This window comes from Oryx dammah, unplaced genomic scaffold (genome assembly GCF_014754425.2).
Source record: "Oryx dammah isolate SB20612 unplaced genomic scaffold, SCBI_Odam_1.1 HiC_scaffold_29, whole genome shotgun sequence".
Taxonomy (NCBI): domain Eukaryota; kingdom Metazoa; phylum Chordata; class Mammalia; order Artiodactyla; family Bovidae; genus Oryx; species Oryx dammah.
This window is the reverse complement of record NW_024070213.1, coordinates 90,028,219-90,040,445: the sequence shown is the minus strand read 5'-3', so window position 1 is coordinate 90,040,445 and position 12,227 is coordinate 90,028,219. Positions and strand designations below refer to the sequence as shown.

The 12,227-nt window shown below is 51.2% G+C and overlaps 1 protein-coding gene across 1 annotated transcript; it reads left to right on the top strand.

The window, feature by feature from the left end:
- Positions 1 to 4,226: 4,226 nt before the first annotated feature.
- KRT4 (keratin 4) lies at positions 4,227 to 11,171 on the top strand. Its single transcript, XM_040234199.1, has 9 exons — positions 4,227 to 4,813; positions 6,438 to 6,652; positions 7,729 to 7,789; positions 8,122 to 8,217; positions 8,778 to 8,942; positions 9,197 to 9,322; positions 9,851 to 10,071; positions 10,319 to 10,353; positions 10,462 to 11,171. Exons 1-9 carry the CDS (start codon positions 4,304 to 4,306, stop codon positions 10,698 to 10,700), a joined length of 1,668 nt encoding a protein of 555 aa, XP_040090133.1. The 5' UTR covers positions 4,227 to 4,303; the 3' UTR covers positions 10,701 to 11,171.
- Positions 11,172 to 12,227: the final 1,056 nt, after the last annotated feature.

Below are 12,227 nucleotides of genomic sequence, written 5' to 3'. Positions count from 1 at the left end.
CCTAGGGCTGCAGGAGGCATCCTTCCCTTTTTCACGGATGGAAACTCTTCTTTGCCTTTCTCCCTTGGGGGAAAGGGCTCTCTTGTACACTGAGGGCATGCTGCCTTGAGTTTTACAGGCTATAGTCCAAGGGTTTTGTGAACTTCTGGGAATTCTGACTTTATAACGAGCCACAGAATAGGGCTCTAGTCTAGAACTTTCTTTCTGTTTGGTTTGGGTTTATTGTAGGATTTGTCATTTAGCTAACTTGGACCTAGTTGGAGGACACAAAATTGGCCCCCTACGACAGGGTCCTATCTTATTGGGTACTTGTAAGGACAGGGCTACATGATCCGATCAACATTCTTTCTCAAAAGCAGGGATAGAACATTTAGTGTGCTGGCCGAGGCCCTGTGGCTGCTCTGGTGGACCACAAGCTACGGGTCAAAGTTCCCGTATAATTGTTTTTCCTGCAGATTCCATTGGGGTGTAGAGATCAAGGTCACAAGCTTTGAAGTTAGATGGACAGGACTGGCCACCTACCTCCACCACTTCCTACCTGTGTGATCTTCGTCAAATTATATAAGCTGTCTCAACCTTGGTTGTCTGTAGCTCTAAACAGCCTGGCCACCCCCTTTAGCTGGGTTGTCGTGAGGATGGGAATTCTTACAAGAAAAGCACTCAGCGTCCAGCACATGATGGCAGTTCTCTGGGAGAGTAACTGCCACCTGGAAAGCCAGGCAGCCTTTCCCTCATCTTTCTGTCTGAGGGATGACCTCTGCCTCAACTTAGGGTTTGTATGACGAGCAGTACCTCCATTGAGGATCCATGGTTTGGGTGTCCCACAGGCACAAAATAAGATTTATTATATGTTATATATTATAGATTATTTCCCTTAAAGTCCTTCCACCTCCGTTGGCTTTCTGTTTTAGACACACCTTAAGGATATAGCATTCTCTTGTATTGGGGCTATAGACTATAAGACACGATGGACACGTCACAAGACACCATGGGGCTACATCTCTGTGGAGGAAAACCCTCCTCCTAGCCACAAAGGTCCTCGTCAACCCCTACAGGCAGCCAGGAGGATGAGCCATGAGTGGGAGGTGAGGCAGGTGGGGGGTCTGAGCCCTGGGTTCTGCCCCTTCCCACCCTCGGGGCAGAAAAGCAGACAGTCAGACCTCAGCTCCCCTAGAGGGCAGCTCCAGGTGCTCCCTGCTCCTTCAGCTACAGCCTCAGCCACGCCCACTAGGGTGGAAATCGGGAAACCCTGGCATACTTGAGCCCTTAGAACCCCCTTGACCTGAACTGTTGGTTCAAGGTTTGCTCAGGTGCCCAAATCTGGGTTGACTGCTGTACAAATTAGACAAACTGACTTTATATCAGGCAGGATGGTATGGGTGAGAGGCCAGGGAGGGCAGAGCCTTTGGGAATAGACTGATGTCAGTTGGGGTCCTAGGTGCACCACTGTGTGACCCTGGGGGCTACTTCACCTCCCCGGGGTCTTCCAAGTCATCATTTGTAAGCACGGTTGTGATGCTGACTACAGAGAGCTTCTAGGAAGATTACATGATCACATGTATATAAAGCAGTCAGCACGGAGCCTGGCACAAAGCTGGCACTCCATAAATACTCACTGAGAGAAGGATGTCCAACCCTGGCCTTCACAGGAGATGGTCCTGGCTCTAGAATGCTCACCTACTACAGGTGGATGGACCATGGCTCGGGCTTTCTCCAGTGGACTTTTGATGGAGCCCTGGTTGAGGGGGTGTCTCCTGTCCTCCCTGCCATAACCCTTCCAATCACTCATTTGCTTAGAGGCCATCTGGGCAGGTGCATAGAGAGCCCAGCAGAGGCAGAGGTAGATGGGGACAGAGGGTGAGGTGTGGATGAGAAGTAGAGGAAGAGGAGGGCAGGGAGAGGCAATGAGAGTGGGGGTGGGGAGAGAGGAGCTGGCTGGAGGAGAGAGCTCCCAGCCAGTCCAGTCTTCCTGCAGCCTGGTTCCCATGACCTGCATCCATGCAGCACCTTCTCATCCCACGGGCCTCCTCAGTCTCTGCGTGGAAGGGGCTGCTCATTTTTTTTAAAAATGATTTTTGGCTACACTGGGTCTGCGTTCCCGTGAGGGCTTTCTCTAGTTGCAGCGAGTGGCGGCTGCTCTTCGTTGCAGTGTGAGGGTTTCTCACTGCGGTGGCTTCTCTTGTTGCGGCTCCCGGGCTCTGGAGCGCAGGCCCGGTGGTTGCGGGGCCCGGGCTCAGTTGCTCCGTGGCATGTGGGATTGTCTTGGTCCAGGGATTGAGCCCTTGTCCTCTGCACTGGCAGGCAGATTCTTAGCCTCTGGGCCTCCAGGGAAGTCCAGGGCTGCTCGTTTTTGCAGTGGCCAGCTTTCATTTGGTCAGGGTCAGCTCCGGCTTGTGGGAATCATGAATGCCCGCTTCACTGCCATTCCCCAGATTCGGGATAGCAGTCTCATTAGAGATTGAGAAGAGAGATGAAGATTCATCTGGTTTCTCCTCAAAAGCGGCAACACCGAAGCCTGGGCAGGATGTAAGAATGAATGTCTCCTGACCTAGTGTGTACCAGGCACTGTAGGTACATCATCTCATGATCTATGAGACCATCTATGATCTATGGGTTCTGAGAGATTAAGTGACCTGTCCAAGATTGCACAGCCAGTTAGTAGCAACAGGTGGGATTCGAACACAGATCCACGGCACTCATTGGGAAAGACTTTAAGTTCGAGCTTAAAACTAGGGTATTGTATTTGAAAACATTGCTCTGAGAAGGGGCTCAGAGGTTTCATTATTCTGCCAAAGGTGTCCCCATCACCCCATTGTTCCAGCTCCTGCCCCGAATGCTGAGACTATTATGGGAAAACAGCCATGGCCTGTCCTGGTGAGCCAAGCAAATGACTGGGCAGCAAACGGAATAGCGCAGCACACACAGCCAGGACCCAGCCTGGAGAATGCTGACCTAGAATGTGGTAAATGCAGGCTGGAGTCCCAAGAAGGAATGTAAGTCCTGAGAGCCTGAGGCAGCATCACCTGTATTTCGCCTCCAGTTCCATGCCTGGCAGATAGTAGGTTTTCAATAATTGTGCATCAAGCCAAGCTGAGTCTTTTAAAAAACTGTTTATTTATTTTTGGCTGCCCTGGGTCTTTGTTGCTGTGCACAAGCTTTCACTAATTACAGACAGCTGGGGCTGCTCTTTGTTGGGTGTGTGGGCTTCTCATTGCAGGGGCCTCTCTTGTTGCAGAGCATGGGCTCTAGGGCATGTGGGCTTCAGGAGTTGCGGTGCGTGGACTCTAGAGCTCGGGCTCAGTAATTGTAGTGCACAGGCTTGTAGTCTGGGGGCATGAACCCAGGTCCCCTGCACTGGCAGGTGGATTCTTAACCACTGTACTACCAAGGAAGTCCCAAGCTGAGTCCTGATCTACAGGTTTGGAAGTCTAGAAGGCTGGACTATGGATTTTCCCTTTTGCATATATGTGTGTGTGCTTGTTAGTTGCTTAGTCGTGTCTGACTCTTTGTGACCCCATGGCCTGTAGCCCACTAGGCTTCTCTGTCCATTGGATTCTCTAGGCAAGAATACTGGAGTGGATTTCCATGCCCTCCTCCAGGGGATCTTCCTGACCCAGGGGTTGGACCTGGGTTTCCTGCATTGCAGGCGGACTCTTTACCATCTGAGACACTGGGGACGTCCTTTTCGGGGCCAAGTGCACACAGAGGAATAGTAATGCTAGTGACAAATATATGTGCAGTCTCTGACAGGTTACAGAGCCCTCGTTCCTTGTAATCTCAGGATCTTGACAGAAGGTGAAGGCAAATATTCGTATTATTTTCAATTTGTGGGTGAAGCAACTGAGCACCAGAAAATGACTAGCTGCAGGTTTGCAAAGTGTGCATTTGAAGTCAGCCTCTCAGGTTCCAAATTCTGTGGAGTGAGCTACAGAGCAACAGTTCTCTTGTCTGGAGGCCCCTGGAGGCTGGTGAGATTAGAGTGCAGTGTTGGGTGTGTGTGTGGGGGGTCAGTGGTTGTGACCCAGGAGGCCCTGGGACACTGGTTCAGCTTCTCGGGGAAGAGAGTGTGCCCTCCGAATGACTTCTGTAGGTGTGTTTGTGACATGTTCAGCAGGTGCAAGAAGGATGGGCCAGTGCCAAAGGCCAAGCCCAGAGATGTTTCAGATTTTTCCCTTTATGCCCCTGCAACCAAGCCCTGCTCTCCAGCACATATAAGAGACCCAGACTGGTGTTGCTGCAGTCAGTGACCTGGCCCCTCTCGCTTCTCCCTGACAACTCTGAGCTTGCTCCTCTCTCTCCAGTCATGATCACCAGACAGCAGGGTGTCCGAGGCGGGCCCCGAGGCTTTAGCTGCGGCTCGGCCATCGTAGGTGGGGTCAGGAAGGCTGCTTTCAGCTCGGCCTCCATGTCCGGGGGTGCGGGCCGCTGCTCCTCTGGGGGCTTCGGCAGCAGAAGCCTCTACAACCTCGGGGGGAACAAGAGCATCTCCATCAGCATGGCCGGGGGCCGGCAGGGTGCTGGCTTCGGGGCTGCAGGTGGCTTTGGGGCTGCTGGAGGTTTTGGCGCTGCTGGAGGTTTTGGCTCTGGTTTTGGCGCCGGCGGCTTTGGTGGTGGATTCGGGGGCTCCTTTGGTGGACGAGGCGGTGCTGGCTTCCCAGTCTGCCCTGCTGGAGGGATTCAGGAGGTCACCATCAACCAGAGCCTGCTGACCCCACTCCACGTGGAGATCGACCCTGAGATCCAGAAGGTCCGGACTGAGGAGCGCGAGCAGATCAAGCTCCTTAACAACAAGTTTGCCTCCTTCATCGACAAGGTGAGCGGCCCCTTGGTCAGATAAGGCGGTAGAAGCCAGAGTTTCTGAGTCCCAGCATCTCATCCCTAAGCCTGCTGCAGACTTGGGAAACCTGTGGATTTCTCTGGGCCTCTGTTTCCTACCCGGTTAAGAAGAACCATTACTGTCCTGAGGCTAGTGGGAAAATAGGATGCTCAAAGCAGTTCAATGTTTGAATTTCCCCGAGGTTGCTATATGCTTCTGGGCAAATAATTCAACTTTTCTGGGCCCAGTCACCCCAGCTATAAAGTGGGTTCATCGTTTCTCTGCTTTTTCTCTAGATTTTGGTTTCAGAAATAACATGGTTAATAATATAGTTAATTCATTCTAGTTAATACGATTGCTTAACTACTGGCACTTCCGATTTTGGAGCAGAAGAAAACCAGGCTGCTTTCTCAAATGAGAAAGGGACTGACTCCAGTGGCAGATTCCAGGTCCCACGAGGACCTCAGAAAGTCACTGCGTTCATCCTCTTGGCTCTGGGCAAAATTGCTCATTTTGGGGTCTTTTTGAAGAGGAGTGGGCTGAATTGCTCCTTTTTTTTTTTTTTTGTGGTCTACTTTCCTTCTCCATGCAAGGTGTAGAGGTTCAAGACTTTTACGCTGTATGCTATGTTTATGTGTGATGCATGATAGCAAACAGATTAGTTCCAGAGAGGCATTAATTCAAAGATGAATGACTGAATGGATGGGTGTAGCACATTTGGCCCAGGGTGCCCTGGTTCTCTGTGCAATGAAGTCTTAGTTCTCTAAGATGAATGGGGCAAGAATGAACGATCTTGGAGTAGATTGAATGGGAATATTTGTTCTTGCTAGCTTGAAGAAATCCCTAGTAGCTTAAAAGGGTTTCATTGTGACTCTAGGACCTACAGATGTAAAAGTAAGACTGACGGTTGGGTGCTTACTTGTCTTATCTCCCATCATCGGTTTAAATTCAAATCATGATCAATCACACTTACCTGCTTTCTTTTCTATTCTGAGGCACATAATGTGGAAATGTCACGCTACACCTTGGTTTATCTGGCTAGGTCTCTTCCTAGAGGGAAAGTTCAGGGAAGTTCCCTTGCAGGACTGAGTCTATGAGACTCAGAATATGTCTAGGGCTTGATCTTAAACATTTTATATTCCATTGTGCACAGGTTCACAGGGACACATGAGGTCCATTTATAAGAAAGCTTGTTTAAAAACATCTTCAGTGAGTTTATCATTCCTATGCCTTGGGTGAGGTCACATCGAATGCAACAGCCCCTAGGCTCTGGTTGTATTTCCTGAATTTGTTTTATTATTTCATAGAAGTTCAATGTTCTTCCCAGCAACTCTTCCTAGGGCTTCTGGACCCTTGTGGTCCAGTTGTTCTTGCTGCACAGTCAGGCCCCGATGCGTGGGCTCTGCTCTGTTCTTCCCAACACATGTGGGCCGCTTGCTTCCGTGGAGGGGGGTTGCCATATTGACACCAGCAGATGGTGCCTGCGGTTGTAAGGTGGTGGCCTTACTCTGGCGGCTCTCGGGCTGCCAGGTTGGCTTGGGTTGACTGGGTTGGTGTGGTCCAGCCCTCCTGCCAGAGTTTCAGCCTCTCATCTGTCGGTTGGTGCCTTTGTTAAATACAGGTGCGGTTCTTAGAGCAGCAGAACAAGGTGCTAGAGACCAAGTGGAAACTCCTCCAGCAGCAGACGACTGCCACATCTGTCAAAAACCTTGAGCCCTTCTTTGAGGCCTACCTCAATGCCCTGAGGAAGCAGGTGGATACCTTAGCCAACGACAAAGGACGCCTACAGTCTGAGCTGAAGATCATGCAGGACAGCGTGGAGGACTATAAGACCAAGTATGTAGGGAGCGAATGCCGTCCAACAAACCTGTCTGACTGTGCCCTGGCCCGGGTCTCCTCTTCAGTCATTTAGAATCCCAGGCTCAGAAGAGACCCTGAAGAGCCAGGGATAACCTCCAGTCTGTTCTGTATCTACATGGTCACTTTTAAAAATAGGATGTCGTCAGCTCTAAGTTGCCCCAAACAGAAAATGAGTGATAGATCCAGGGAGCTGGGGTTGGCATATACCAAACAGATGAAAAGTAACACAGCAGGGTGAGAAGAATACAGGCTGTAAAGATAGATGGACCTGCTTGGCATACTGATTCCTCCACTTACGAAGCTGTGTGATCTCGGCTGGCTCGCTTAACCTCTCTGAATCTTAATTTTCTTCATCTTTATTATTATTATTTATTGGCAGCACTGTGCAGACTGTCGGATCTTACTTCCCTGACCTAGGATCAAACTCATGCCCCCCTGCAGAGGGAGTGCAGAGTCTTAACCAGTGGACCACCAAGGAAATCCTTCTTCATCTTTAAAATGGGAATAATAGTTCCACCTTATAGGTTGAGAGAATTAAATGACATTAAATGAGATAGAGAAAGCAGGTAGCATAGTGCTGGGCATATAATGATCACTGAATGCACAGTAGCTCTTAGTATGTTCATTATGGGATGAAACTGAGAAAAATACTAGCTCCCTCTCTCAATTCACTCTCATACCAAAGAAAAAGAAGTGGAGCATCATCGGCTCTCCTAAGAATTTAGTCCACCTAATGGCCAAAGGATAGCTCTTCTACTGAAATAAAATCAGCCAGATCATGCTTGTTCTCCTCCTCACATCTTATCTCTTGCAAACAGTCTTCTTTAAAATTTGGTTTTCACTCCTCTGAATAAACTATAATCTAGACTGGTATCTCAAACAAGGTCATTACTCAGCAAATGTAAATGAAATTAATATCTGCATGAACATGGGAAAATGCAGCCAATTAGATGGATTTTTCCCAATAGATGTTTGAAAACCAGAAGGAAAGAGTGAGAAACACTAGCTCTCTGTGGAGTTATTGTCTTTCTTTCTCATCTTCCCACTCCCAGGTATGAAGATGAAATCAACAAACGCACAGCTGCTGAAAATGACTTTGTGGTCCTCAAGAAGGTGAGGGTTGAAGGAGGGTAGGGATGTGCTCCCAATCCCCTCAGGAGAGGTCTTTGGCTTGAATCATGGGTTTGGTTCATCCTGACCTTCTCCCCCACCCCCACCCCCTTCCTTGGTACTATCCAGATCTCACTGAACTAGGAATTAAGGCTGTGAAAAAAGCCCGTATGGATAATTAACTTCCATGTCTGCAGGTGGCTTTAGGGGCAGAATGGGCCAAAGAAGAGGCCCTCACCACCTCACCTGGTGCTACCTCTGTGTGTCACATAATGCCCCCTGCCCCTCATTGGAATGCTTGCACCTTGTCTCTTATCCTCCCTTCTCCTCTGCAGGACGTGGATGCTGCCTACATGAGCAAGGTGGAGCTGGAGGCCAAGGTGGATGCCCTGAACGATGAGATCAACTTCCTGAGGGTCCTCTATGCTGCGGTGAGGACTCCATCTTCAACCCCCTCCATTCAGGGAAGGCCTCCACCTGTGAGGCTGCTGGTTGGAACTGACAGTCCTTTGAAAGGATTCCAACTCCCTTACTTCAGGGCCATGGGCTCTCAGCAAGGTCATGGATAGAAAGGATTGAAGTGAGAGATTCAACTGAAACCAAGAGATTCTCTAAACCAGGGTCGTCTTAGAGGATTAGATCTGAAGTTTGCACGGGATAGAAGTGATTGCCGTCTAGCATTTCTCCAGTGAGAAAGATCATTATCTTCCCTTCCATGCCAACATACTTGAGCCTCCTGACCTGGAGTGACTTGTGGTCCTCAGGGAGCAGGGAAGACTACAGGCATTGCTCTTCTGTCCTGAGATGTCACCAGCCACTTGATTTCTACATAGACATTTACCCCTCCTCCTCTTCTGTACACTTTGGGAATGCCAAGTCGGCTCCCATCTGAGCCTGTGGCATGGCTATTTCCATGATGATGGTGGGTCTCTGGTGTCAGAGATTAGGGAAGACCTTCCAGTAGGCCTGATATGAGACATTTTCCCTGCAGGAGCTGTCCCAGATGCAGACCCAGGTCAGCGATACATCTGTGGTCCTCTCCATGGACAACAACCGCAACCTAGATCTGGACAGCATCATTGCTGAGGTCCGGGCCCAGTATGAGGAGATTGCCCAGAGGAGCAAGGCTGAGGCTGAGGCCCTGTATCAGACCAAGGTGAGTGCTGGGGGTCTCTCCGGAGTTGGTGGCTTCTGGGGCTCTGCTTTTGATGTCTGTGAACAAGCCATCATCACCTCAAGCCCAGGAGAAGTCAGAGGTAAACTGATTCTTCTGGGCATCACTGATCCTGGTCTGCCTGGAGATTATATGACATTTTGTGTTACCCCTGCCACCTGTGGCTATTCTTGCTGAGTTCATTGGAGGATAGACCCCACCCAAACAGCCCTGACCCTTGCTTCCCTGGGTCTCAGGTCCAGCAGCTTCAGACCTCAGTGGACCAACATGGAGACAGCCTGAGGAACACCAAGAATGAGATTTCAGAGCTTAACAGGTTGATCCAGAGGCTGCGGGCTGAGATTGAGAACGTCAAGAAGCAGGTAGGTGTCACCTCTACCCGAGAGCCTCACTACAGGGCCAGGGGCCCAAGACATGTCTCCAGAGTAGACAAGCAGACAAGGCATCAGGCTAGAAGACCTTGAGCTGGTCTGCAGGGGATTTGTAGCTCTTTGCATAAGGAAATGGCAACCCGTTCCAGTATTCTTGCCTGGGAAATCCCATGGACAGAGGAGCTGGCGGGCTACAGTCCATGGGGTGGCAAAGAGTCGGACACGACTTAGTTACTGAAAATGAACAAGTCATACCCAAATCTTTTCAGCAGTAACCTAGTTAACATGATATGATACCTCAGTAAGTAAGGTTTCTTGGCTCTTTTTCATTGTTTCATTTTTGTTGAATCAGTCATGTGGGGACATTGGTGGACTCTCATGAGTCAGGGAAGGTGGGGAGGACAGACAGAATCCTAACATCCTAAGCCAAGTAAAGTGGCTACAGGAGAGGGGACAGATTTCGAGGTCTTGACAACAGGCCCTAATGATTGACTGCCTGTCCCTTGCCATTGTCTTCAGTGCCAGACTCTGCAGGGATCCGTGGCCGACGCAGAGCAGCGTGGGGAGGTGGCTATAAAGGACGCCTACAGCAAGCGCACAGAGCTAGAGGCCGCCCTGCAGAAGGCCAAGGAGGAGCTGGCCCGGGTGCTGCGAGAGTACCAGGAGCTCCTGAGCGTCAAGCTGGCCCTGGACATTGAGATCGCCACCTACCGCAAGCTGCTGGAGGGCGAGGAGTGCCGGTGAGTGGGGAAGACAGGATGGGAACAGGGGAAATGGAGAGGGTCCAGAGCCATGGCCAGTCCAGGGTGCCTCTGATGCACCACTTCAGTGCTGGCGTGTTATAAACCGGGATGTTGTTACATGACAGGTTCACATTCAGGCCTCAATTCAGCTGCTTAACAAGGGGGAGGGTGCCTGCCACCGGCTTGTTGAATGAAGCGTGGCTCCAGGCTTGCTGAGGTTCACTGCTCTTTCTATCCCCCACAGAATGTCTGGAGAATGCCAGAGTGCTGTTAGCATCTGTAAGTACTGTCTGCTCCCTGCTGTGGCCACTTATTCGCCCTGGTTTGGGGTGAGATTCCCGGTAACAGTACTGATGGAGTAACCTTGTCTTTGCCTTTTTCCCACAGCTGTGGTTGGCGGCGCTGCCAGCGTAGGAGGCCTCGGTGGAGGGTTAGGAGGCAGCTCTGGGTTTGGCCTGGGCTCTGGCTCCTGCGCAGTAGGCCTCGGTGGAGGGTTAGGAGGCAGCTCCGGATTTGGCCTGGGTTCTGGCTCTGGAAGTGGCTTTGGATTCGGTGGTGGCATCGGCGGCAGTTCCAGCGGCAAGATCATCTCTACCACCACCCTGTCCAAGAAATCCTTCCGATAAAGGAGACAGGAGCCCTGCAGCCCTCTGCGGCCAGCCTGCCCAGACCTGGTGTCTCTGCTTCCTTCACCCCCACCTCCACCCTCCTTTCCTGGGGCTCATCTTACCAGTGTCACCTCAGTGCCAGCACATGGACTCTGCTCTCTTAGAGTTTGGTAGCTTCTTCCTGATTTGGGCTTGTGATCCAGCTGGAATGGGAGAGGTGTCAGCTGACTCTTTACCTCCCATGGACAGAGGAGAATCCAACCAGGTACCTCATCTCCAGGATTATCAGGGTCATGTGTCCCCTCCCAGCCCAACGCTGCCTCCTACCAGATCCTGCATCTCCCTCTACATCAGGACCAAACTCCTTCTCCATCACTGGGCAGCAACTGACCCTGCAAGGTCGGGACAAGAACCCCTGAGTATCCTGTCCACTCTTCTTCCCTTTATCCATCTTCGGGTGAATCTTCAATAAAACGCCTTTGTCATTCATCTCTGAGCAGTTGTGTTGTTCCTGGGGAGAAGTCCCCAAAATTCTGGTGAAAGGGAAAGAGGCCGGGGCCCAAGGGATCTGTCTGTCCCTATTAAGGTCATCTACCCAGATTATTGGGACAGAAGTGCGGTGTGTGAAGCCTGAAGGCTGCCTACAGAATAGGAGCACAGTCTCAAAACAGCCAACAGTTGTACAGAGACTGCTCACTGCAGGCAAGCAGGGCAGTACCATTTCAGTGCTGAGACCCAGGCATCTGGAGGGAAGGGGTGCAAGTGTGGAGGCGTGGGGCATAGGGAAGGTATGGGGTCAGGCAGTCAGGGGTCTCCACTGAATACAGAACAAGAGGTTATGGTGCTTATGGAGAGTTTATGCTTAGTGTCCAGCAAGGCTTCCTTGTCTTCATGGAACTCCAGGCACCGGCTCTGCCTCCAGGTCAGCAAGGCTTTCAGGAACTTGTTGGCACAATCAACAAGGTCAAGGTTGTTGGATGGAGCAGTGAAAACATGTTGCTCTAATAGAGCTCCCATGCCGAGCTCACTTCCCCCTGTCCTCAGGTGACTCTGTCAGGGTTATCTGAATGGCTGTCCCTGTGTGGTGGGAGAGTGGAGGCAGTAGAGGATGCCTGACTGGGGCCAGCCCTGGAGGTTCCAGCTGGACAATCGGAGGTGGGGGTCTGGGTATACAGCCTTTGTGGACCCTCTGTTTCTGGACCGACTCCATGATACCTGGAGCATCACCATCTTCCCTTCTTCAGCAAAGTTCCCGTGTGCGGCCTGACCTGTATCCCTCTTGCTGTGTTTGCAGACTGCACTCCCCTCCCCCACTCCGCTGTCAGTCGGTGCCTCCCACCCTCCATTGCCGGGGAGTGTCTGCAGACTCCAATCGTTCCACATAGTACCTCCCAGGGGCCCTTACTGTGTGCAGACGGAGGGCACACGGTTTGCCCAGGCCGGTCTTTGCTCACAGGCAGGCTTAGAGCAGCAGGGCAGAGCAGTGAAGGGTGCACCTCAGGGGCTTGTGCTCCCTGGTGGGGGCCTCTTACCAGAAGCAGCCGC